Source organism: Thermobia domestica, chromosome 10 (assembly GCF_964235325.1).
Source record: "Thermobia domestica chromosome 10, izTheDome1.hap1.1, whole genome shotgun sequence".
NCBI classification, from domain to species: domain Eukaryota; kingdom Metazoa; phylum Arthropoda; class Insecta; order Zygentoma; family Lepismatidae; genus Thermobia; species Thermobia domestica.
The window spans coordinates 102,983,607-103,011,398 of record NC_137463.1 but is presented as its reverse complement, the minus strand read 5'-3'; the positions used below and the strand labels follow the sequence as shown (position 1 = coordinate 103,011,398).

General features: G+C 36.1%; 1 protein-coding gene across 2 annotated transcripts in view; it reads right to left on the bottom strand.

Moving 5' to 3' along the window:
- The window catches only part of LOC145662608 (protein Star-like), a 206,311-nt gene that overhangs the window by 12,969 nt on the left and 165,550 nt on the right, over positions 1–27,792 (bottom strand). For both annotated transcript variants that reach the window (XM_081728330.1, XM_081728329.1), the window contains exons 3-4: positions 6,565–6,759; positions 20–235 (exon numbers count right to left, since the gene is read on the bottom strand). In XM_081728330.1, the coding sequence (XP_081584456.1) occupies positions 20–235; positions 6,565–6,759 (411 nt within the window). The remainder of the gene's footprint in view (positions 1–19; positions 236–6,564; positions 6,760–27,792) is intronic.

Below are 27,792 nucleotides of genomic sequence, written 5' to 3'. Positions count from 1 at the left end.
TAAGATCTTTGAAGCTTACCTTAATATCTACTTTATCGAATGGAATGGTTCTCAGAACTTCCAATTCATTGCCTTCAACATCCAGGCTAAAGTAATCTACGGTGGTTTTGTTGAGGGCAACCAGCAACGTATACAAAGGAATGCACTGCACTTCCACGAACCTATCTGTAATTCTAGTTGACGTTATTGCCTCAGGAACTAATTTTCCAATGTTGAACGCTTGTCGAAATCTTAGCTTGAAAGAAAAAAAGAAGAAAAATGACATTTTGTAAAACAAAAAAGTTTTTAAACTGTTAAATACGAGGGGTGTTCATGTCAGAACTGGATTTTACTTCAGTACTGCTTACATTATTATAAACATTAAACATTTAGTATATTTTTACATTAAACATTTAGTTTGAAAATAATGGGTATTTTTATTAACGGTGTTGATTGCTCCTCAAAGGCGAACAATGAACTCAGTTCAGCTATTGTGCAAAACATAATTCGTTTGCATGCAAACGAAAATATCAAAGTTGCTGAAATTTTAGAAGCATGTATAAACGATGTACATGGTTTACAGAAAGGTGCAATTCTATTCGAGATAACTATGAAAAAACAGGCTAAAATGCCACAAAAGTCAATAGTATCAATATTCAACAGGTAGCAGGGGCGGCTTGCCTATAAGTGCTGCAGAGCTGCAGAACTACCAGCTATTTTAGTGGCATAAATGTATTTTATTGAGTTGAATTGTGTTTAATTTAATCAAGGTAATAATGTAATGATGATATTTGGTCTAACGGTGTCCTGAAATTGCACTGCTGGATATGCTACATATCGTAGTATTACTGGAAACACCTTCTGAAGCTTAATAATATTGCAAGAGCTGTGCACGGATTGCCCTATGCTTTAGCATTGAAACCAAAATCTTCACCAGCCGCACTGTATTACGTTTTCCTTGTCTCTTAGATAGGATTTACTAGAGCTGCACTCCCAGCAGCTCAGAACTCACGAATACTTCCGAAGAAGCCGAGGACACACGACGTGATGTACATGAGGCTCCCTTCTCTTGTATTTGATAACGGTGTTCAGAGTAATTGTTGTGCGCTTTGAAAGTAATAGTATTCCATGTTCAAGTTTGTGCAAATTTTCTGAACAAACACAATTTGTGTGACAATTTTAAGGAAACCGTAAACCTTTTGCAAATTCTTCAATTACCCCAACGACAATAGCTGAAGCAGAACGTCACTTCTCTAATTTTAAAATAGTTAAAACATTTTCGGGAAGCACAATATGTCAGGAAAGAACCAATGCTTTGGCTGCCTTATCAATCGAGCGTGATTTCATATCCATCATGCCGAACTTTAATGATAGAGTAGTAGGACATTTTGTACAGCAGAAGACACGTCGGATAGACTATTTACAAACGATAAAATATTTATAATTCAGCAGTATTAATACAATTTCTACCTGTAGACATTACGTGAATCCGAAATTGTTATGGTATCTGAAAACAGTGTTTCTTACGATATGGGTATGGTATTTTTAAAGTTTGTTACACGCAACGGTGGCGTATTTAGAGAGGAGCTATAAGGCTCAAGATCCCCCGAAAGGCATTTAAACTTGTAGGAAAAATTAAGTGCTTATTCATATGCTGTGCAATGCTCCCCCCGGAACAAAATCCTAAATACGCCACTGACACCCAATAAGCAAAACAATAGTGTTTTGGTTGCGATACAGTAAAGTTGTATATATATTTGTTAATTTCAATTATGATTGTCATTTACGTATAACGATTAGAGTGCTAAAAGATATGCGGTTCGTGTAGATTTTATAATTAATTACAGCAAACGGGAAATTTAATATACAAAAAACACACTGTGCAGAACTACCTCAGATTATGGTATCGAGCCGCTACTGACAGGTAGGAAACTTTGTCTTCAGAGATAGGCAAATAATAGTTTATCAATAGTTTAAAAAAATATCCGTTAATACTAGATGTGCTGAAAACTTAAAACTGAGGTATTACACTTACTTTCGTGTAATATTGAGGTTAGTTCTCAGAATGTCTTTATTTTATTTCATTTGCAAAGTATGCTACGCGTAAGTATCGGAAATCTTATACAACGGCTATGTCAGTCTGTCTGTTTACAGGTATCAGGGCAAAAACGGTAAAAGACACCGAGAAGTGGTTCTCTGAAGTCGATTCAGCGTCCCAAAAACAGATTCCATTTCATCCATTAACTCTCTACTCAACTGGAAGCGGCAGAAATTAAAGCATTTCCGGTTTCAATGTTAATCGCCATAAAATAAAAAAGCAATATTGAATTCTCATAGTTTGGAAGACTACCGTAGGTGTACAATGTTAAAGGAAACTCTCTTGTTTTACTTATGTAAGAAGCTCTAGTCCCAATTACGGTGTTGTTCATTGTTCATACAGATATATACAAAGTCATACTGGCATATATGCACGTGGCTTCGTGTCGCGTAGTCGCTAAAGTCCTCGCTGTTTTCTGCGAGCGGCCCCGGGTTTGAGTCCCGGTTGGGACATTCGGTCTAAAGAGTGAAGAAACTTTTTCAAGACGGCCATTCTAAGCGAGGTTTTCTTCATTCGCACCAGGCACATACCGTTATGATAGAGCCAGGCCCGTATTTAGATAAGTGCTATTCTATGCTCAGCACAGAGCGGCAGAATTTAGGGGGCGGCAAAATTTTGGATTTTTTAAAGATTCACAATAAAGTAACAACTAGCAACCCGCAGAGTTCCGCGCAAGCGCGAGAAGATATGTTAATTTGTTTACTTCGCTCTAAGTACAGCAGTTACTAATTAGCTAGCTTATCTAATTATTTTTAAAAAGTCATCATCTCCAAACTCAGCGACCTTGAAACCTATGAATTAAACACTAATATCTGTCCTTTTTGATTTTTTTTAAACCTCGCCCCCTCCATGGGGAATGGAGTATGACCTTGAAATTGAATTGGATTAAAACTGTCACTATTCATCTCAGCGATTCCAAAAACTATGAATTCAACTCTAATATTGGTCGTTTTCGAATATTTTTAAAATGTCCTCATGGTATTCTTATGAGGACTTTTCAACCCCATATCTCAGCTCAGGTGTGACCTAGATACCTGGAATAGGTTATTTGGATCATTTCTCTGAGAGCTTTAAAACACATTAAAACTCTTCATGTTTCTATCTATTATGGTTCTTGAGTTGAAAAGCGCTACAGACAGATAGCTTATTGTATTATTAATACAGATGCTATTAAACCATTACTGACGGTGAATAATATAAACAATTCAGTGGCGTAGCAGCTGCCCCCGACGTATAGGGGGCCCCGAAGTCTTGCGATGAATAAAGATTTAAAGAAGTAGAACTTCAACCTTACTTCTGTCGGCTTTACAACTAGGGCCCCTTCTCTATACTTTGCGGGGGGGTGGCGTGTGTTACGCCACTGAAACAATTGTTTCTGTTAACAGTTATTACCAATAATTAATGGTGTCTACAGTGACGTCCACCAATGATCACCTTCCTTCGGGCAGAACACCACATCATAATCATCATTGAAAGAACTAGTCCATTTAAAATTACGTTATAACTTTTGTAACTTGTAATACCTAAACTGCTATTTAACAAGAGCTGGTATGTTTGCAAAATCACGGCTTGTTTCCTTGTTTGATACGTAAGTTTGTGCGCGGGGCGGCAAATTATTTAGAGCTCAGAGGCGCACAATATTTAAATATGGACATCGGTAGAGCCTTTCTATTTCAAGTATGCCTCGGAAAATATGTGAAACATACTTCAGCCCCACCACGCCGCCCTCTTACGGAGGAAACCTTCCTGTTGCTTTGGGCAAAGAAGTGAATGACCTCGGCTGTGTTGCCAATTTGTCATTCAGTCGTTGGGTCTTGGGAAATGAAGATCTTAGGCTACTTAGAATGACTAACAAGACAGTGAACAGCGAAGCTAATGAAATAATTCAATGTGGCAACCATGTCCGCATCCTACTATTGAAGCCTTTAGGCCACAGTAACTTGTTCCTTCTCCTTGGAGGGAGGTACAGGAAAATATACACTGACAGCAACGCCAGCACGGGCACACTTGAAATAAAATGGTTCTACCTAACATACTTAACACAATGGTCCCAGGCTCCTTCCTTCCTTTCCTATTCGTTTCTTCTTCTCTATACAAATAATTAATTTGTAAACAAATAAAAATGAACTGTTCACAACACAGTATATAACCTATGACAGTGGTCTGAAAATGAAACAAACCAATATTGGATTGAAGGAATTAAAAATATGATTTGATTTTTCATAATATTACGAACTTTAAAACTGTAAAATTGCTAAAGGGAACACACAGTAAATATTCTAATGTATCTAATAAATTATTATTATTATTATTTTATTCTGCATTTGTTTTTTCTAGAAAAAGAAGAAACAATCAAGGACAGTATATATGAATCTATAGGACTCACTTTATCTTGATTAAACTTGTCATGGAGATAGACTTTGATTTACTTAAAAATTATGTGAAACATATGCTGTGCCCGAGTTATGTGTCATCAACGTTAGGATTTATACTTAGTCAATAAAAAAAATCATTAACGTTCATTTAGAACAAAAATTAGGAGAAAACACATTAACCATTAAACGTTAATTTGAAGTTAAAATAGAATAAATTGATGTTTACTACTTTTTCAATTGGCATTGGTTATAAAAAGCAAAGGTAAATAAATGAATAATCTAGCGGAAGACAATTTTGATTTAGAACAATGAAAATTTAGAACATGTATTTCGTATGCTTATCGGATTGTTTTTTCTACGTGATACATTTTTTGGGAATGCACTGAACTGCCAGGAAGCTGGAATTTACATAGTCATAGTCATAAAAAAAAAAACTAAAAATTGCGTACGTACTCAACAAAACTATTAACGTAGAATTTGTCACAAAAATATCTATTGAGCAGTAGAAGAAGCGTGGAATTTACACCTTGTAGGGGCAAGAACATTTAGAGAGCTTTGAAATGTGGTGTTGGAGGAAAATGGAGAAGATAATGAACAGAGAGAGCAACAAACGAAGATATTTTAAAACGGATAGGAGAGAAGAGGACACTTCTAGCCAGCATCCTACCTACGAAGGCCAATTAGTTTCGACGTATCTTGAAGAAATTGTCTTCTTTATACCGCCATAAAAGGAAAGATGGAAGGAAAGCGAGGAATAGGAAGAAGAAGAACATAACTAAGGGTCAATCCATTTCAAATCACTCAATTTTAAATAAAATTGTTGCTTAATATTTTTTTTATTTTCCTGATTTTTTAAATCATGAGTTCCCTATTGCTAGATAGTCACAAAACATTGTTTGAAAAAAATTATATACAGTAGTTTTTTTCTGGCAGCCATTTTTAAAATGGCGGTTGGACAAATTTTAATTAAAAAAACGTGGTTTCCGGAAAGTTTAATTGCCAAGCTATTTTTTAAAGATATCAGAATAATTCAAAAACCAGAGTGTTCAGCACGAAATGGACTTCAGGTATACAATATTTTAATTTTTGTACCATGCAAGAGAGTTAGTCAAACTCTTTACTATAAAAACTTGGAAAAAATGTATTAATCGTTAATTTTGAGGACCATTAGTTTCATGAAGGAATGGAGACTCAATAATGAAATGTTATTTCTGTGTTGAATACATATATAATTACCGGTACCTGCAGTATAAATTTTAGTCCTGAGAATGTAATCTCTTTTTTTTTTCCTAGAGCTGTTCCAAAATGGCCGAAAGACTCTTAACGTCAATTTTCTCAGGTCAATATCTAGAAAGGGGCTGAATGAAATCAGCTGAAAATTTTACAGAATGTTCTTTATACAAATGGGAATATTTCACATAAAAATTATAACTGAGACTCAACTACATTTAGAATACTAAAGCAGTGAATTTCAGTAAAAAAAAAAAAAAAAAATCCCCCCTACATGCTCGTGCAGTGCCAAGGTAGCAAACTAAGGCTTGAAATTATTATAGTTGACATTTGTCGAATGATGTTTAAATCATTACAGACAATAAACGATAAAATATTTTTACTTTTAAATAACAATGGGCAGTGCTAACAATAGGTGAGAGTTTTAATTCACATGGGAGCTCATTCCCACGTCTCATACAGTCCCAGTGCTGAAAGGGACGCTAAACTCAAAATCAAATAAAGTAATAACAGAAAATTAATTTTGCTAAACAAATACAAAAATGTCACAAGTAATTTTTGATCTCAAGGAAACCACGAACTTATTCTCTTCCATTGAAAAGTAATGTGAGTGTTAAGTTTGTAATTTTGGCTTCACGAAATGTCTGTTCAAAATTTTCGGGTTAATACCTGAAATTTGAAATCTTAGTGTATGGAAGTAAATGACTATCCTGTCCCTCAATCAGATGCTTTACTATAGTTTCTTCCAGACTTTTGTCACAAAAGTTAAAATGAAACTTCCTTTTGAAAAATTCAGAAGAAAGGTGCCGGTACTACTCACCACCTGAAAAAAAGCATTACCGGTACTTATAAGTACGATTTTTTTTTTTTTTAAATAATTACCTTTTCTGGAAAAGGGTTGATGGATAGACACACATCTGCTACCCATGCTTTTCTATTCTTTTCTTTCACAAGTTCCACGTTGCTAGGATCAGCTTCTATTAACAGCCCCTGCCATCCAAGCTCTCTTTCTAAGAACAGGGTATTCGACCTCGTCTCTCCATCTAATGCTCCACATTCTACGAAGAAACCTCCTCGCTGTTAAAGAAACAAATTAACAATAAGTATTTTTCATTTTGCTTCTTTTAAATTTTGTATATATTAATAATTTAAATTTCAAATAAATTTATAATTAGGATACACTCGTATATATACGTGGTGGCCGCGGTTCATTGGTATAGTGCTCACCTCTGGTGCGATTTTAGCTTTTGCTACGTGGGCTTTCTGGTGGACAAACACTATGCGGGAGGTTTTCTCTGGATTAACCCGTTTTCTCCCATTTTCTTCATTCTACTATTTCGTCTATTATCACCATTACCGTCTTTCTTAGCCTCGGAGCATAACTGTGGGATGTTGAACTACAAATAAATCTGTACAAAGAATAACAATAATAAAAATATCGTAAACAAATAATATATTTAATACAATAGTTTTTTCTGAGTAACATGCCCAATAAAGGACTCCAATTTTACCTAAAGAAAAAAAGACGATCGAGAGAGAAAAATAGAACACATGTGTATTGGACATGAGTCCTTACCTCAATCTTTTTACTCCACTATAGGGGAAATTTGGAACTGGCAGTTGATATCAAATTGTGTTAGCTTCAGTTATGTTCGGTTTGTAGCTTCAAAACTGTCAAGAGAGTTTTTACCAATGGGTACAATTATGTATAGTTTATTAATAGGTAGGCTTTCATCAGGGTGATGTAGAGGGATGTATATCGACGAGTATAGAAATAGGTTATATGACTGTAAGGATATGTGTGTAATTGCTATTTTGTATGTTCTTCTCCATGGTTGGCAGATAATATGTATTAAAAAAAAGTTTTGTAATACTTAGCGAATCTATTCATTCGGCATGTCTGAAGGCTGACAACATAAGTTCATACACATATTAACTCGAAAGTTTGACACAATCTTATCTTAATATATATAAAAATGTGTGCATATCTGTCATCAGATTTTCACATAGAAAGAAGTGACCAAATTTTGTACATAGACAGATCTTTATCATATCTAACAACACGATTACGAAGCCAATTTTTCGATTTTCAGCTCTAGGGAGGGCTTGGGAGGTTCATACGTTCTGGAGGTTCAAAAAGTATAGAGCATCTTAGAAATTCCTCAAGTTAGACAATCCACATTACTCTACGGTGTTGTAGATTGTACAGTGTTTAGTCAGTGTTACGAACAGACATTTCTGCTAGTTTGCAGTAAATTTTCAAATTATTTTACTCATGCTCGGTTGCACCAACCGAGGATTAATCCGTGGATAGGGATTAAACTAAAGTTAATCATCGAAGTGAGGATAATGTGTTGCACCAACACTGATCTGAAGATTATATCGCCAAATCGTCGAGTTAAGATTAGCCATCGAAAAGGGGAGATTAATCCTGGATAACGTCGTGATCAGCTGTGAGTAGAGTGAATATGTTTGCAAAAGATTTGGATATTTTAGATGAATCTGAAATGCTCGAACAGATAGAATATGCTATCCGACCTAGAAGAATAATGAGACAGGAAAATCCTTTTGAGTACTTCAACGATGATGCATTTTGTAATCGTTTTCGTCTGTCGAAGTATTCTGTTTTGGATATTTTACAGCGTCTTGTTGCAGGATTGCTTGCAGAAGATTATATCAATAATTTGGTTGTTTATGTGGTTATGTGGATATAAATTGTGTCACTGTGCTTATTTCAATTGTTCCTAAAGAAAGAAATTGATATTTGTATCAATAAATATCTGTCATTACTACAATGGACCGATTAAAGTAGCATACTTGCACTAATTCATTATATTATTTATTTTATTCGTTGACTTATTTATTATAGTTTGTGAATTGAAGAAATTTAGTTTTTAATGGTTACCTAGTCGAGTTGGACATAATAGATTAAATTTACCTCAGATTTAAGGTAATTATAAGATTCGACCTTGCTGCAAGACACTCTCTTGGGATCAATTATGTTTTATGGCATACACTGCCACATTCGTTCATTTAACAGATCTATTGGCATTTTAAATCTTTACAATTTTGGTTTATTTGGGTTGAATATGCTCTTGTATATTAAATACTGCAGAAATAAGTGTGAAAAGAAAAGTAATAAACCGAAGCAGAAAATTGGAACATTGACTTTGTATGTCATAAACTAGAATTGCTCCCATCCTTCTACATTAAATCTGCTAGCATGTTCTGCAAATTTTACAAGAAAAACTATTGATTACTGGTATTATCGTGCTTCTGCCAATAAGTCCTGCAGTAACCACCGTAAGTAATAACTTTATATATATATATATATATATATATATATATATATATATATATATATATATATATATATATATATATATATATATATATATATATAATGTAGGCCAATTTTCATTAGAACCGCCGGTGCACATTTACTGTACGGATCCATAGATTTGTAAAATATACAGAACAAATTTGTAATATTTTAACAGACTAGTGTGTTACTAATCGAAATATGTTGTCTTCTTACCTGAAGACATCTCAAATGCATAGCTACGTAAAAATATATTAATGAAAGTCGAACCTGTTATGCGTGAATTTCCCTATAAGGTTGCTATTAACCATAGTATGTGAGGGCATAAACGTGGGATACAAAGCTGGAATGCTCATTTAATTCCACTTGAGTTTATGTGTAAGCATCTTTATTCAACACAGGGATTGTGAGGGACAGGACCCACTATTACCATGAACTCAGAACCACGACTTGGGATTGAGTTGAGTTGAGTTGATTTTAGTTTAGCGTCCCTTTCAGCAGCGAGGCTATATCAGACGTGGACCTACTGATTAACGTGGAATCCGAACCACATGAGCTTCCGCCGGGAATTGAACCCGGGTCTCCCACGCCAAAGACTTGGGATTGAATCCGGTCCATCATCTAACACCAACGCTTACTGTATGGACACTATATTTCCACTAAGGCTGCTAGATTACAAGACCGATCATTTGAACATATTAATATTCCTGCAACACAAGACGCCTTGTAACAAGAAGCCAAACCCTTAAGCAGTGGTGCCCAACCCCCCTCATGTCGATGACGCATCCCCCCTCAATTGCCTATCCGTAGGTGTTCTTCCATGAAAAAAAAATCTTTTCCATTAATTTTTACACCCTCTCGAACATATTTATATAGATTTTTACCCCCCCCAATATTTCAATGACGCAGTTTGCGTCATAGCCCCCCCTTGTGGGCACCCCTGCCTTAAGTAAGTATAAAAACAATGTAAGTCACGAAAGTATTGATGACAACCAACGAGGGTCTGTATATGAAACGAAGAAACTTAAGTATTCTACAGTGTAGGTATTTTTTAGACATTTAGCAACTGCTTAAACTACTGCTAATTCTAGTAGTCAGGAGCTAATATCTTATAAAAATATTTTGTCCAACCGGCGCTACATCTAAGGTTTGATACCTCAGTTTGGTAGAATGGGTTATGTATAAACACCCTAGGTAGTATGTCACGTCAAATTATGGTATCACTAATTTTTGAACGCTATTTTGTGTTTTTATCACGTGACTTCAGTCACATTTGGGAGTCGTTGGCTTAAAATGTGCATGATTTCGGTTAGAATGAAGCGATTTAAATAATGTTGACACCAAGTGAAAGCTAATGAAATGCTCTACAGAAGCAGTATTACGCAATCACTGCTGCGTTGGGTCTTAATGGATGCATGAGAATCGATGTTGTTTTTAATCAATATAATGAACTCTCAATGAAGGCTGAAGAACATGACCGAATAGGAGTTTTTACAGGACTAGAAGGCAAGATTACATCAGAGACCACACCAATTCCTAAACAGTGGTCGAAATATATTGCAAATCCTAAAAAATAAGGTGAATCTATGTGAATTTCTAACACTTGATGCAAAATGGCACAAGAGAAGCTACAGACAGGACAGCAGATAGTTAATGGTGGAGGATGCAGGAATAGGACAAGGACAGTACAGTTAACTAAACGACACTGTAAGCAATTGTTGGTTCTAACATAGGATCGTGAAAAAACATATGCACGCTTACTTCTGCATGCTGCACAGGCATCTAAAGACCACAAAAAATTCGTGATTCAATCCCCTGACAGATGTAGCTGTACTATGCACTGCACACTTCAGCGAAATCGGATCTGAAGAATTGTGGTTCCGTACAGGAGCAAACGATAAACTGCGGTACATTCCGATACCCAAATCTGGCTTTTGATTTGGGTCTTGTTTGGGTCTTGATTTGGGCTTTTGTTAGACTATGCAATACACTGTTACCTTTCATGTACTGACGGTGTGACTCCAACAGCTCGTTCACTGCAATTAAAAAAAAAGAAAAAAAAAAAAAGACCCTTCAAAATGCTGTGTGGAAATGAGCTATATCAGAAGAGTGTTTGCAAGTTGAGTATGAATGTAACACTCATTGAATATACTCTTTCAGCATATGAATCATTCCTGTCTAAGTTGTACACAAAAAGTGAGAAGGCTAGCTTCAAAACTAATGCTGTGCGATACCTATTGTTCTGCCAAAAAGGATAGGAAAACGAGCTACTGCCTTCAACAACAGACAGTCTGCTGCAAAACCTGAAGCGTGGAAATTACATTTGAAGAAGGCATTAGTTTCAAGGGAAGATCTCTTATCACCTGAAGAACACAGCTGGCGCAACTACGATGGTGGTCTAAACCAGTATGGATGAGAAAAAAAAGTCAGCACAAAATGGACCAACTGAACTTACAGTGTGCCACTGTTTTATATCACGTTATGTAAGGAGACTGCCCATAGGCCTACATGGTGCAAAATCTTTCGTTACGGAAGCACGTTCTTGTATGACAAATGAAGAATGCCAAAACCCACATACACACACACATATATAGACATTTAAATAACTCAGGTAGTGATGAGAATGACATTTAAGAAGCTATCAGTAGCACAGTAGAAATGTAGGTCTAGTGTAACTGGTGAAATTTAACGTGTAAAGGTGCAGTCTTGGGAAGTAACGTAACGGAAGTAACGCGTTACTTTTTAAGTGACGTTTCCTAGTAATGCTTTACTTTTTTTCAAAGTAAGTGTAACGGTAACGCGTTACAAATTTTTAAGTAAGGTAGCCTACCTAGTTTGCGTTACTTTTTTTCGCGTTACCTTTCGGATGAGTAACTACAATATACGTATATTTCTTTCCTGTAAGTGAATTTCTCAGAATGGAACAATGGAGCATTAACCACTTATGTCAGTGACCAACAGTCACCGACACACAGAGAAACAGATAAGATCATAGCAGTAGCGTAGCCAGGATGTGTGTTTGGGGGGGGGCCAAGTGCTGTTATAGGTACATATAGAAAAATTACAAACAAAAAAATATATAAACATAAAAATATATAAAAAAATTACAAACATCAAAGTACGAAAGTACATTGTCGGACCTCTTTGGGGGGGGGGCGGCCCCTCCGGACCCCCCCTTCCCTATGCCACTGGATCATAGTGCAATTTGCTGTTTTTGGAAGATGAGGACAGTCCCAGGGAAATCACGTGCACTGATTGCAAGCATCTGGAAGGTTTTGTCAGATTTCGACAGCTCCAAATCAATACATTCAGTGAGTGAACTACGAGTGTAACGGTACAGGTAGTCTATTTTACTTTGATTAGTGTTGTCTTTATAAAGATGGAGAACGAAAATATTTTACCGTTCGAACATTAGAAAGAATACTTTTTCTTAAAAGCTGTGGATGATGGTGGCCAGAATTTAAAAGAAAAATGTCTGAAGTGCTCCAGTGGGAAAATATTTATCAACAGCTAGGGTGCCATACTTAACGATATACAGTAAGGGATTAATATGAATGAACTGTTGAGTTGAGTTTAACGTCCCTTTCAGCAGCGGGGCTATATGAGACGGGATCTACTGATTAACGTGGAATCCGAATCACATGAGCTCCCGTCGGGAATCGAACCCGGGACTTCCATGCCAAAGGCGCGTACGCTAACTACTTAGCCACGAAGGAACTCATGAATAAACTGTTCTCATGAATAGGCCTACTTCATTACCAGAAAACAGTTTGTTGATGGTATGTAATATTGGAGTTCTTTCAGGTCAGTTTGCATATCCTACAGTTCTGTTGATTATGGGGTTTGGAACAACCCCATAATCAACGGGGTTTTAAAAAGCATGTATCAATTTTAGGGTTACAGGGAAATTTTGATTCATCCCCAGTTTATGTGTTCTTATTTTATTAGTTTTAGTGCAATGCTTCTCTATATTCTGTATTTTTAATTTTCTCGAGTCAAAGGTAATTTTCTCGAGTCGAGTTCCGGGCCGATTCACTGTTTTTGACGTCTAGTTTCGAGTTGAGTCAAGTTTGATAAATGGCTCGTTCATTCAGCTTGCTTCAACTCGTTTTGAAATCATGACCTGATTACATTCGAAAGCGAAAAGCATGAGAAATGTAAGCTGTAATATGGAATATTTTCATTGTTGCTAACGATTGGGGTACTGCTCGTGTCTCTCTCGTCTCATCTCGATAACGAGACCAGTAGAGAGTTTTATAACGAGCCTAGTTCGGCTCGGCTCAACTGAGCCGATGTCTCGAGTCGGCTCGCTTGCAGTGAACCATCGGCTCGAGCCAGCTTGGTAGGAATGAGCCATCTGCTCGGTTCGGCTCAACTGAGTGAGGGCTCTAGGTGGCTTGATTGGTGAGCTGTTGGCTCGTCTCATTTCTCGGTTCGGCTCGATAGTGAATGAACTGTGAGCCGAGCTGCTCGAGACGTTCACAATTCTAAAACCGGGCCGAGCAGTTTTGAACATATTTGTCCAGCGCCTCTATCTTTGGGTGAGTTGTTGCCCAGCGCCTCGGTTGGCTGAGCTGTTGGTTCGACTCACTTCTCGGTTCGGCTCGATAGTGAATGAGCTGTGACCCGAGCTGCTCGAGTCATTGACAATTCTAAACCCGGGCCGAGCAGTTTTGAACATACTTGGCCAGCGCCCTATAACTATTAACAATGTTTGGCGCGAGCTTGAATACTCTGCAAAGAAAACAAATGCACTAAATTTTCATTACTCATGTACATCTCGAACAGTACCTCCCATTGTGATAAATTCAACTGATGTAGACTATTCAAAATCCACTAAATTTTTAGGCGTAACAATAAGCAATAGGCTTACATGGAATGCACATATTACTGAGCTAAACAGCAAATTAAGCCGTATCTGTTTTGTCATTTATAGACTACGTGGTTCAGTGTCAAAAGAAACTTTGCTGTTATTGTACTATGGTAAGTTTCAATCCTTGTTAAATTATGGAATAATTTTCTGGGGAGCCTCCTATTTCAGTGTTACTACTTTTCGTCTACAGAAAAAGACAATAAGATCTATTTTTAATCTATCACCAAGGTCCTCATCCAAAAGGGTCTTTCAGTCATATAAAATTTTAACTGTGCCTTGTCTGTACATATACAAAAGTATCATATATGTAAAGAATAATGAAAGTAGTTTTCTTCATGTTGACGATGTACATTCATACAACACACGACAAACGAATAACATATTCACAGCATACCAAAACTATGCGTGCACCAAAAAAAGAAGTGTTCTTCCTATGTCCGCTAAGTTGTTTAATAAGCTCCCAAGTTATTAGAAGGATATCAAACACATACGAATTTCAAAAATGAACTATTTAATTTTTTGTGTAACAAAATGTATTACGATATTAATGACTATCGTAATACAGGAAGCGAAGGAACAGGCATATCATTATCTAAATGAACACACAATGCTTAACAATTCACAGTTTGGATTCAGAAGCGGTAGCTCAACGATAGATGCCATCGACAATCTAGTGAAATGTATTCATGAAGTATTTGAGAACAAGGGTTTTGCATTGGCTACCTTTTGTGATTTAAGTAAGGCTTTTGACTGTGTAGAACATTATACATCGTTAAGAAAATTGGAATGCTATGGTTTTCAAGGTAAGAGTCTGAACTTTTTAAAAACATACCTAGAAGGACAGGCTCAGATTGTTAGTGTTAATGGAATGAAATCTGATAGTATTCAAATAAAACATGGAGTTCCCCAAGGTTCTGTACTGGGGACGCTATTGTTTATATTAATGATAAATGATCTACCACTAAATATCTCAGCTAAATCCTTTCTCTATGCTCATGACACAACCTTTCTAAACACTAGCAATAACTCTATAGGTCTAATGCAAATGAATGAGACAACTTTTATAGAAACTAAGGAATGGTCCAAGGCAAACGGATTTCTTCTCAATGAAGATAAGACTACTCAGCAAGTATTTTAATTAAATGAATGTCCGGAAATGTCAAATAATGTGAAATTTCTTGGCATTATTCTCGACAAGCAGTTAACATGGAAGGCACATGTAGAATATGTATGTGTAAAACTTTCAAGAACAATAAGTTTAATACGAAATTTAAGAGATATTGTACCGAACAACTATATAAGATCAGCCTATTTTGCCTTTTTTCAGAGTACCTTAGAATATGGAATATTGTTTTGGGGGAGTAGTAACTACATAAATGAGGTTCTCTTACTACAAAAACGGTCATCAGAATAATCAGTCATCATACAAGGAACACTGTAAACCATTATTTTGTAAGTTGAAAATCATGACTGTTGTAAATTTGTATATATATATATAAAGTTTTAGTTTATGTAAAACAAAACATGTCAGATGTGAAACGTAGACAGGATATTCATTCATACAACACAAGATATGCTAAACAAGTTGATGTATCATACAGCAGGCTAACAAAAATTAAAAATAGCTATGCAATGCAGGGTACAAAATTTATGAATAGAGTACCAATAGACATCCAAAAGTTACCGCTCACTCATTTTAAAAGCAAACTGTATGATTGGTTAATTACTGTACCATATTATAATAGTAAGGAATTTGAAGAAGATAAGAGTATATTGAATAGGGATTTAAAAAATAGTTGTAAAACTGCATTTGACGTCTATTGTCTGTATACAGACTTAACGACAATAAAAATATTCTATTATATTCTATTCTATTCTAATACTTGGGTGATAGTTTGTAAAATAATGTAATATCAATTATATTGAAATGTCTTCTTATTATTTGACAAGTCCTATGTACTGGTCTCTGACCAATAATGTACGACATGGATGAATAAAAGAATGAATGAATGAACTCAAACTACACCGACAACCCAAATTAAGAAGCTCGTAAACAATGTCCTTGAGTCCTAGACTTCACGACTACCGAGGCTGGCAACAGGCCCGTATCCACGGGGGGGCTAGGGGGGCCGGGCCCCCCCTAAACTTTGGCTGGCCCCAATAAAAGTTTCACGGTAGGCCTGCAAATGAACTATAATATAGTGATGAAGTATAATATGATTGGGTCGGGCCCCCCCTAACTTCGACCGGGCCCCCCCTAAATTTTTGGACTGGCTACGGGCCTGGCTGGCAATCATTTTTGTTTTTTTAGTATTCAGATATAAATCGCCTATTTTTCATGTTTATACACAATGTTCTTATAATTAATAATAATAATAATAATAATAATAATAATAAGTAGTAGTAGTAGTAGTAGTAGTAGTGGTAGTATTATTGATAATAATTATATTGTTTATGTAGGGTATTTGAAGAAAGTACGGTACTTGAAACTACACATAGGATTTGGCTCGACTTGACTCGAAACTCGATCCGAATTCGAGTCGAGTTGGAGGAAATTTTTTGAGTCGAGCTCAAATATGTCTCTTTCGAGTCCAGTCGAGTTTTAAAGAAAACTCGCTCGTGTTCATCCCTACGAGTAACGCAGTATGGCTTTTTAGTCAGTGTAACATTATATAAAACTGTTCATACAGCTGTCAAGTAAGAATTTGTTCTTGCATCTACATAAAGCGATTCAGAACATGCAATAATAATAATAATAATAATAATAATAATAATAATAATAATAATAATAATAATAATAATAATAATAATAATAATAATAATAATAATAATAAACTTTATTTTACGTGCTGAGAACAGCTAAAATACAGCAAAAATACAGCACTTTGTCTTATTCTACATTATTTTAGCAATGAATATATAATACTAGTGATAAAATTATGATTACATCTATATCATTAATTATTAATAATAAAAACATTGACAGTGTAGTGTACGTCAATTATTAAAACAAAGAAGTGTCAAAAATTAAAAGTAATAAAATAAAATAAAATAAAAATAAAAAGTACTAAGTTACGTATATTTAAAATTCTAAAATAAAGTCATATTTTAAGATATGCATTCATTATAGCTTTCTAAAATCCTACAGATTAAAATATGTTTTCTATTATGCGGTTGCAATAAAATTTTTGCCCTTGTACCATATGTTGGAACTTTAAAATCAACATTTTTAAAAATATAGTTTGAGGTATATTGGTTGTCAAGTAACTTTCCTACAAATACAGATTCAATCAATTTTCTCCTGTCAGCCAGTCGTTCCAAATTAAAATACGTTATCCAATGTTCATACGTGCTAGAATAATAGTCAAGTCCTAACTTAAAACAAAGTATTCTAATAAAACACTTTTGCACCATCTCGAGTTTGTTTACGAGAGTTTTTGTTAGGCTGTTCCAAGTCACTGATGCATATTCTAGTTTCGACCTTACCAGTAATTTATATAAGAGTACATATGTATTTGATTGACAGAAAGCAGGCCATTGATTAAACAGGTAACCAATTATTTTTCTTGCTTCATTACATACATTTTGTATATGATCACCAAAGCTTAGTGACCTGTCAAATGTTACACCTAAATCCTTTATTGTGTCAACTTTCTGTATTACAGTACCTTGTATTTCGTATTGACTTACATAGTATTGCGATTTGTTACTGTAGGTCATGCACTTAGTTTTCAGACAATTGATACTCATACCGTTATCCTTGCACCACATAATGATTCTATTTAAGTCATTTTGTAGCCTATCGTTGTCCTCAATATTATTTACTACACTAAAAAGCTTAATGTCATCAGCATAAAGTAAAACCTTTGAATGATTTAAGACTGTTGGTAAGTCATTAATAAAAATAGAGAAAAGTAATGGGCCCAGAGGAGAACCTTGGGCCCATTATTATTATTATTATTATTATTATTATTATTATTATTATTATTATTAATAATAATAATAATAATAATAATAATAATAATAATAATAATAATAATAATAATAATAATAATAATAATAATAATAGTGGCAGTAGTAGTAATACGGACAATTGAAGTAATAAGAATTTTCCCCCCATATTCACAATTTCGGAACTAAAAGTACGCGTTAGTAACGCTTTACTTTGGAAGTAGGGTAAAAGTTACTTTTGGGGGCAAATAACGGATTAGTAAACCGTTACATTTTAAGGGAAAATAAAGTAACATGTAACGCGTTACATTTTTACATGCAACTTACCCAACACTGTAAAGGTAAAACTAAAGGTCAATAAAATTATAAAATAATGAAATCTTTTATGTAGAGCATTCCATTACCTCTCATTTGGTGTCAACATTATTTAAATTGCTCCATTCTAACCGGAGTTACGCACATTTGGATAGGTGCTGATTGCCACGGGTGCTGACTGCCACACCCAATTATTGGTGCTGATTGCCACGATTGTCGCTGATTGCAAATATGAAAATGCTGACTGCCACGACGGCGTGCTGACTGCCACGAGCCTGGGAGAAACTGTATTTGGAAAGAGAGAAATTAATCCCTCATACTAAATTTATGATTATTAATTAATTTAGTAGTGATTAATTTAGTAATCATCACAGCAAATCTATGTGGCATCCTATAAGTTACAAAGTTGCTCACTAAGTGGAACGACATACACTTGGATGTTTTTAAAGGGATTGTCTTTTCTGTTATATGTACAATTTGCACATTTCATTGTTTATATTAATTGTTTTATTGTATTATTTAATGGATATGATGGTCTGAAGCCAGCTGACAAGGGAAGTTCGGGAGAAAGCACTCGCTTGCAGAGAAATAAGCATGTCATTTGAAGGACCAATTCATGCTGATTACAACAGGTAATAAAACTTCTGTACGTTGAGAACTGTTCGAGATATTCAGCTTGGAAGTTTATATGAGAAAATAAGTGGATGCACGTTTCAACGCGTTAAGTATTCTCTCCCATGGCGAAGCTTGATGGTTTGAACTTGCTATTGCTTGATCACTGGGGTCCATTCACAGACAAATGTCCATTACAAGTTGCATGACGGATGGCAAAGACGTAATGGTTGAGAAGATACCAAAGAATTACACACGATTTGTGCAACCATTTGATGTGTTTTGATTCCGATCAATCAAAGATTTGTACATAGTATGAAACTTCATCCGGACGTTATAATGTACCAACGAAACAATCAAATAAAGTTCGTGTCCATACGAATCACTTCCGATCACCGCGATACATTGGATTGTTTCAGTTTGCGTTCTACAAGGCAAGTTACGAACAAATTATAGGCCTATAACTTTTGAATCACTTGTCGAATTTGCTTTTTGCTTTGGTTCTGCGAACTGTTCCCTTGACGGATGCAACGCAATTGCACATATAAAATGTTCATGGTGTAAGGGAGTCTTTTGCCTGCGTCATTTCTTCATAAAACAGAAGAAAATAAGTGATCAATTTTCATCTCTAACCTATGATTATTGTGAACAATGTAATGACTAATTGTATCTAACAAACCTGTTAGTTATTGCGAAACACTTTTTTTTCTGTTACTTCCGATAGCTTTCAATTCGTATGTCAATATTCGTTACTAATTATGTTGTACTTAACGCGTATAAATGCGCATATTCTCATTTTCTCATATAAACTTCCAAGTTGAATATCTCGAACCGTTCTCAACCGTACAGGAATTTTATTAGCTTACTGTAATCAGTATGAATTGGGGCTTCAAATGGCATGCTTAGTTTCTTTGCAGGCGAGTGCTTTCTCCTGAACTTCCCTTGTGAGGGACAGCCAGCAGTGCTTTTTTGATGGAAGTTTCAAGAGCTGCTCGAAACAATTCGCGCAGCTGTACACAGTTCATGCTGACATAGGAAGTTCAGGTGAAAACACATAAATCGTGCCAATTTTGTACGCACTACTCCCTGACAAAACTGAAAGTACGTACATACAAAGATCTGTTTATCTTTGTTAGGAGTTGGTCTGAACAACACGATCCTAGGGTTCATCACGTTTCTTTCATGTTTCTTGGCGTCCGGTAATGTTACGTCTAGCAACTTTCAGCCTCGTGGCAGTCAGCACGCCATCGTGGCAATCAGCACCTTGATATTGGCAATCAGCGCCAGTCGTGGCAAGCAGCACCAATAATTGGGTGTGGCAGTCAGCACCTGTGGCAATCAGCACCCCACTGCACATTTTAACCCCACGACTCCGGAATGTGAACGAAGTCACGTGGTCACAACAAAAATGGCGTTCATAAAATTAGTGATACCACAATATGACGTGACATACTACCTAGGGTGTTTATATATACCACATTCTACCAAACTGTGGTGTCAAATCTTAGATTTAACACAAAATTGTAGTATCATTAACTTTATGGACGCCATTTTGGGTCGTGATCACGTGACTTAGGTCACGTTCGGGACTTGTTTGATTCAAATGTAGTAGAGCATTTCATTGTCTTTCATTTGGTGCCAAAATTATTTAAATCGCCACACTCTAGCCGGAGTTACGCACATTTTAACCCAAGCGTCAATCAATGCAAAGTGTTCCAGAGGTGGTTGCTCGACCATCTCCTAAAATTATAAAACTTTAAGTGTGACGAACCTTATGTAGGAGAAGTTCAATAACACCATTCACGTTGTCCTATGTAGAAGTGTTCCTGAATGGCGGCCATCTTTGATGCCGGTGGAGTGCCTTTCTTTTTCTTTTCTTTTCAAAGCCTTTACGAAAACTACAGTTACTCAGGACGTACGTATCAGACGAACTCCAAACAAAAACGAACGTTTAGAGGAGACACTGAGGTACACGGAGAACATATACTCTTGTTTCTAAATAAATATGAAGGGTTGCAAACCAATTCATGAAATCACTAGAAAAACAGAAAATTACACTTTCAAAGGGGCTGTAATTTGGAATGGCATAAAGTGAGGGGTTCATAAGTTATATGCTGAATACATGTAAAGAGTCTGCAGAAATATCCATAACTATGATACTACTGGTACCATAGATTTATGGGGGTCCGAAAGTTGAAGTTTGTGATTTTTATGCCATGTTTGAGGCGTAATATCTCAGGAGGGCAAAGTGCTAAAAATTGCTGCTTAGGCCACAAAGTAATTCTGTATGTGAATAAACTATTTAAAAAGAAAAAAAGACTGATATTACATGGAGAAGAAAGCGAGGACATGGTGAAAACAGGAAGAAACAGGTATACGACGATGGTCGTAGCCCGGAGGTTCAGCAATTAATCCCGCCTTTGTTTCTGTTTAGTTGTGCAAAAGCTTGCGACTGGCGTTTGTTTTATCTTTCTAGCCCCATGATCATTGCCACGTCTACAGGATGGACAATTTATCTTGACTATCCGCTATAACGAACAAGCCAAAAGAGAGAGAAAAGAGAAACTTTGCACGAAGCAACTATAAGGGGGACATCTTTGTATGTATTAAACAAAAAGACTTAACAAACAGTGTTGCCAACCTAATATAAAGTTTTTTCAAATGGAACTACGTCAGATTATTACATACTTCAAATCAGCATGTCAAACGTAAACTTAAAATACCACTTTTATTATTCAGTGTTGCAAACTAAGGATGCTATACTATTACAAACATCTAAAGTTGGGAAGCCCCTAACGCAAATACAGCACAACAGAGATACACAGGATAATGCACATCGAAAGTATTTTAGTGTTGGATACCATGATCATGGTGTTACTTGTTTCGAAGGAATATGAACGAAGTGACCATGGCTTGAAAATTTAAATATTTTTTGAAAGCATTTATTTCGAAAAAATGCTGAGATAAGTATCATATCTAGCTACATGAGTGGTTTGTAATGAATGTGTAAACTATTTTGCCGTTTACAGCACTTCGATATCTCAAACCGTTCCGGAGATACGTATGATAAACTTTGCTGAAATTTGTAACACTGCTTAAATCGTGTAACTGCGAGAACTTGTAATTACGGCTACTGAAAGCTACTGTTATAATGCTATAGAAGAGAAGGGAAACAACAATGATTTTAAATATTTTCCACAAATACGCCATTTTCAGTAGAATAGGATAGATAGGTGTAACGCAACCTTCTAAACATATTAACTTCCGTAGCTGGAATTGGATTTCAATGATACTTTGCTGATACATTAAGTACCTTAATACCGCGGTCCAGTTCGACGGTGGGAATCGTGGGTGCAAAGAGGAGCTAACTCCCTCACCATATAGACCTGTCAATAAGCTTGCAGCTAGAAAAATGGAACAAACTCCACTTGCAAACTTTTGCACAACTGAACACAAACAAAAGCGGACCTAACTGTTGAACCATGCGTAGTTTTTTAGATCTAGCATGAAACATATCAAAACATTTAAATTTTCCCAGGCTACGGCCATCGTCACACACGTGCTTTCTTCCTGTTTTCACCATGTCCTCACTTTCTTCTCCATGTAATATCAGTCTTTTTTTCTTTTTAAATAGTTTATTCACATACAGAATTACTTTGTGGCCTAAGCAGCAATTTTTAGCACTTTGCCCTCCTGAGATATTACGCCTCAAACATGGCATAAAAATCACAAACTTCAACTTTCGGACCCCCATAAATCTATGGTACCAGTAGTATCATAGTTATGGATATTTCTGCAGACTCTTTACATGTATTCAGCATATAACTTATGAACCCCTCAATTTATGGCATTCCAAATTACAACCCCTTTGAAAATGTAATTTTCTGTTTTTCTAGTGATTTCATGAATTGGTTTGCAACCCTGTATATTTATTTAGAAACAAGAGTGTTTGTTCTCCGTGCACCTCAGTGTCTCCTCTAAACGTTAATTTTTGTTTGGAATTCGTCTGATACGTACGTCCTGATCAACTGTAGTTTTCGTAAACGCTTGCAAATGCAAAAAAATGGCACTCACCGGCATCAAAGATGGCCGCCATACAGGAACACTTGTACAGGAACAGGACAACGTGAATGATGTTATTGACCTTCTCATACACAAGGTTCATCACACTCCAATTTCCATAATTTTCGGAGATGGTCGAGCAACCATTTTCCCCATCTTTGGACCATTCAGATGGATTGACCCCCAACGACTTCCGAAAGTACCCGAGCGAAGTCACGTGATCAAAACACAAAATGGCGTCCATAAAATTAGTGATACCACAATTTGACGTGACATACTACCTAGGGTGTTTATATATAACCCATTCTGCCACACTGTATCAAACCTTAGATGTGGTGTGGGTTGTGCCAATTTCGTTTTTAGAGGCTTTTCAGATATTAGCTCCTTGACTAAAGGGCAAAGTATAATTACTTGGTAGACCTAAGGTAAATGAAATAAGCTTTATATTTTAGTGAATGATATGAATTAAACTTTTTACACGTGAATCTGAAATGCTGTTGATTTGAACAGAACTATGTGAAATATTAGAGTAACAAGACTGGCGGTAAAGACAAACTTATAGCCAATGCCGATTAAGAATATAAAGGAAATACGTGTTCGTTTCTTAAGCGGTAAGATGCAATTTATATTTAATTAATTGGATATAATGATTCCTATAGAGCCACTGGGGCAAATCCCGGGGGTCGGGATGAAGGGGACATGTCCCTTCCAATCTTGGAACTGGGGGGACTGTCCCCCCAATAATCCTTTTTGATTTTTTTTTTTTTTTGGAAAAAATGTGATGATTTGTGTCCGACTGCCCCAAAGGAAAGTGAGATGAAATTTATGTTGCCCCAGAATACGCCTCAAATCTGCCCGCCTCTCAATGTTGAAGACAACTCTGCTTCACAACATTGTTACTCAACTTCGCAATTATTTTGAGCATGGCTTAAAAAAAAAAAAGAAAAAAAAAAGTGGAAACGGTCTTACTTGTCCTCCCCAATGTTGAAGATAGATTGGCGCCGCTGCGTAGAACCGTAGTCCTAGGAAGAAATGGGACTGTCACTCAAGAAGCTATATAAAATGCAAAGCTCATATCATTTGAAATTGTAGCGTCTCATAAAAAAAATGAGGGCTACCACCTATGAACTCTGTGGTCCACTGTAATCTTCTGAGTGACGGGTGATTTGCGTGCAGAGACTGTACGATGATAACGTTTTACTCATGCATATGACGTCATAAGATGCAAGTGAATTCACGGTTGAACAGAAGAAGAAAAAGAAGAGGTCAATGAAACAATGAGGAAAGGACGGTGCGTGAGGGGAATAGTAATGAGGACACGTGAGATCAACACGTTCTTTACATAAGGTGTCCATTGTCACACTGATTTATTAACGTCTTTTGAAGTAAGTGAAAAGACATAACACTAGGCCTATCCCCGCCAATCGGTAAATGATCGAACTCAGGGGTGCCCATCCCCCCGAAAGCTGATGGCGCACTCCCCCCAAAACTAATAATCTCTTCCCTCCTCAAAACTCAAGTCCTCTAAAAACAATTGCCTAGTGTAGCAGTAGTTTTTATAGTACTAGTAATTGTTGTTTTTGTTGTTTTTATTTCCTGTAGTAGTATTATAGAATGCTTGTAGTAGTAGTAGGGGCAGTAGTAATTATAAAAATGGCATTACTTTTATTAGTAGTCTGCTGAAACATTCTCTCTCCACTTTAAGTCATAGAGATAAATACTATACAGAGTGCGTGCTGAGGTCGTTTTATTGATGTCATTTCAAGCAGTATAAAATTATATGAGAGAACCGCAGTACCAGGCTATTTTAACCGATCTATTGTTCGGTTACGTTTACATTTATTTATTTATTATGGACGACATATAATACGTAACAATATTCTGTTACTACTTGATGTATGATGAATGATCATATTTTCTATAGTTTTCTATGTGTGTGAATGTGTGATTGCATTTTCCAGGATCTGCGAAAAACGAACAACTGCCTAGCTGGCTTCACTCTGTACAATACATGGAGCTGAATATATAGCATACTACTGGACCGACCTCTCACGGAAAGACTCTATTGTACACAGTGATGCCACTTTTGAGCTGGTTTTCAGTTTACCGCAGGCACTGGAAAATGTAATCGCACAAACAGAAAACTATACAAAATATTATCATTAATTCATCTATTATACATCATGTAGCAATTGAACAGCATTACTTATTAAGTGTAGTACATGATATAAATAAGAAATAAATAAATGCTCCCAGCAGAAAATGGGTAAATTACCTACACAAAGCGATAAACCGACCAGCCCATCCTTTCATATAGCAACTTGTGCGGTACTTCATTCATAGAGTTTCTAAGCAGGGGGTAGGGGGATTCATTCTCGAGATTTAAAAAAAATCGCATCGTGTTCCAATGTTATTCTGACGACAGCAAAATTACTTATTCGACATTAGAGTAAAATTCTTCCCCAATTTTTTATTCCCCCCAATTTTTTTCTCGACGGCATAACTTGCGCCATTAATCCCTCCTGTAGGCGGCCCTTCTCTCTTAAAACGAACCAACCTTTCCTTTCATACAGCTACTTGCGCGGTACTTCATTCATCGAGTATCGAAGCAGGGGGTACGGGGGTTCACCCCGGAAAAGTTTTGAAAATTAGCTTCTCAAAATCGTGTTTTAATGCTATTCCGACAGTAAAATTGCTAGTTTGAAAGTAGAGTAAAATCCCCCCCAAAATTTTTCTCAATGGCGCAGCTTGCGCCATACATCCCCCCTGTGGGCGGCCCTGATCGAACTCACCTCTTTCTCAGGTTGAAACTCGACTGAGTTCGAAAGCAAAAAACAGTTACTCCTATCACTCTCTTCCCATTTATTAACAACTAAGGAGAATATTACATCCAGTATTATATATATATATATATATATATATATATATATATATATATATATATATATATATATATATATATATATATATATATATAATACTGGCTAATATGGTTAAGAAGGGGCTACTGCTCCCAATGTAAGAATTTGGGGGCAATGCATTTCAAATCCATTAAAGTTTTGCATCTCTAAAATACATACAGTATAAACAGTATTGTACTGATATCAATAACACATTCAATATTAGGTCTAATTCATTATGGTCTTATTCTTACGCAGTTTGCTCCAAGACGACGCCAAATTTCCATTCCAGTTCGCGATAATCGTCATAATTGGCTATTACATTTTCTTGTGTTGATTGCGATTCGCAGATTTTGCGAAGAACAATACGGAATGAGGCCATATGGTTAACCATACGTCAAAAAATAATGAAACGGATATTTATACATTAATATATTAATTGCTTACTATATGGTGTGCTTCCAGTGAAACTGAATATGATTGCGAAGACAGACGAAAAAAATTCTAATGTAAAAGGTCCCAGTGAGAAAACGCTAGAATTGTCCGTCCGAAGGGGCTCTGCACATACACACACACACACACTGACAAAACTGTTGTTAATAAAATATCAAATTTCACCAAATTTCTATAAACTACGACGTGATTCTAATAGGTTGCCTGATAATCAGAGCCACATTTTCCATTAGGCCAACTAAGTCCGTGCGTAGAGCGCAAGATTTTTTAAGGGGCGCAAAATTTAAAAATTTAATATTTTAAACAATTTTTCGTGTTGATTTTTGTTATATACCTAGGTAATTGTAGCTGTAGCATCTAATGGGTAGTATTTAACTGTAATAAATTGTTAATCCGCTAATTAAGCATAATTTAGTTAAGTTTTATTTTTAAGTTAAGTATGAAGGGGTGGAGAAACATCGTAATTATTGGGGGCGCCGACTGCAAAAGTCCTAGGGGCAGCGTGCTCCTAACTGCGGCACTGCAGATAATCTTTCCTTAAATTGTTATAGGCAACGGCGCCAACCTTCCAAAATGTATGTGGGTGCATATCAATGGCGGGACGTGTTATGTGTTTTCAGGGAAGTCTCGATATTTTTTTTATTGATTTTCTTTCAGTTAAAATCTTTTATGAACACTGTCGTCAAGGGCTGAGCTCGATTCTATTCACAATATAGTTCCATTTTTTTAAATTGTGGGGACTGCCTTTGATTAGGCCAGAGACAGGTAAGGAATAGCGGAGTGTGTTGCTTGATTGCCTTTTCAGAAACACATTTGAAACAAAACAATTATGTTTTAGAGGTTAGAAATTTTAACTTCCATCTCAATGTTTTAATTTATTATTATTTTTTGACAATGGCAAGTGAGAAATATTTATTTTATTTTGTAATGGCAAGTGAGAAATATTTTATTTTGTTTCATTCAAACTAAAGATTATTTGTGTGGGTGCTGGAGCCCCGGAGCACGCACATAGTCCGCGCGCATGTTTATAGATGTTTTCTCCCTTGGAGCGCCACCATTAATCATTTCAACGTTAATTTAGGAAGGGAGTCACTTGAGGAGGGCAGGGGCAATTGCCGCCTTAAGTTTGAGAAACTAATGTTACTTTTTAAAAATTGTATATTAATACGTATAGTAATGAAAATATGAAACTCTTTGCTGGTGGATAATCTTGTCTGGCAAAATCTGAAATGATACTACTGATTTCAAGACAGTATAATAATAGGGAATTAAAAAAAAAAAAAAAAAAAACACTAGCTATAAACGAGATGTTTGTTACGATTAACATTTCGATGAGGTTAAATGACGTGCCTGAAGTTGGCCCCCCACCTCTTCCAAATTACGCCAAACGTTGCACATCGTTAGTGCATCGTTAGTGCACGTTAGTGCACTCAGAACTAATGTTAGTGCTATCAACGTTTACGAGATATTGAAGATTTTTGGTGGGGGGGCCAACTTCATATGAAGTTAGCCCCCCCACCCATCTTTATGCAGACAGATTTTCACAAAACTTAGCGCATCGTTAGTGCACTTAAACACACTAAGCACTACCTTTAGTGCTACCATATTTTGGGATTTATTCA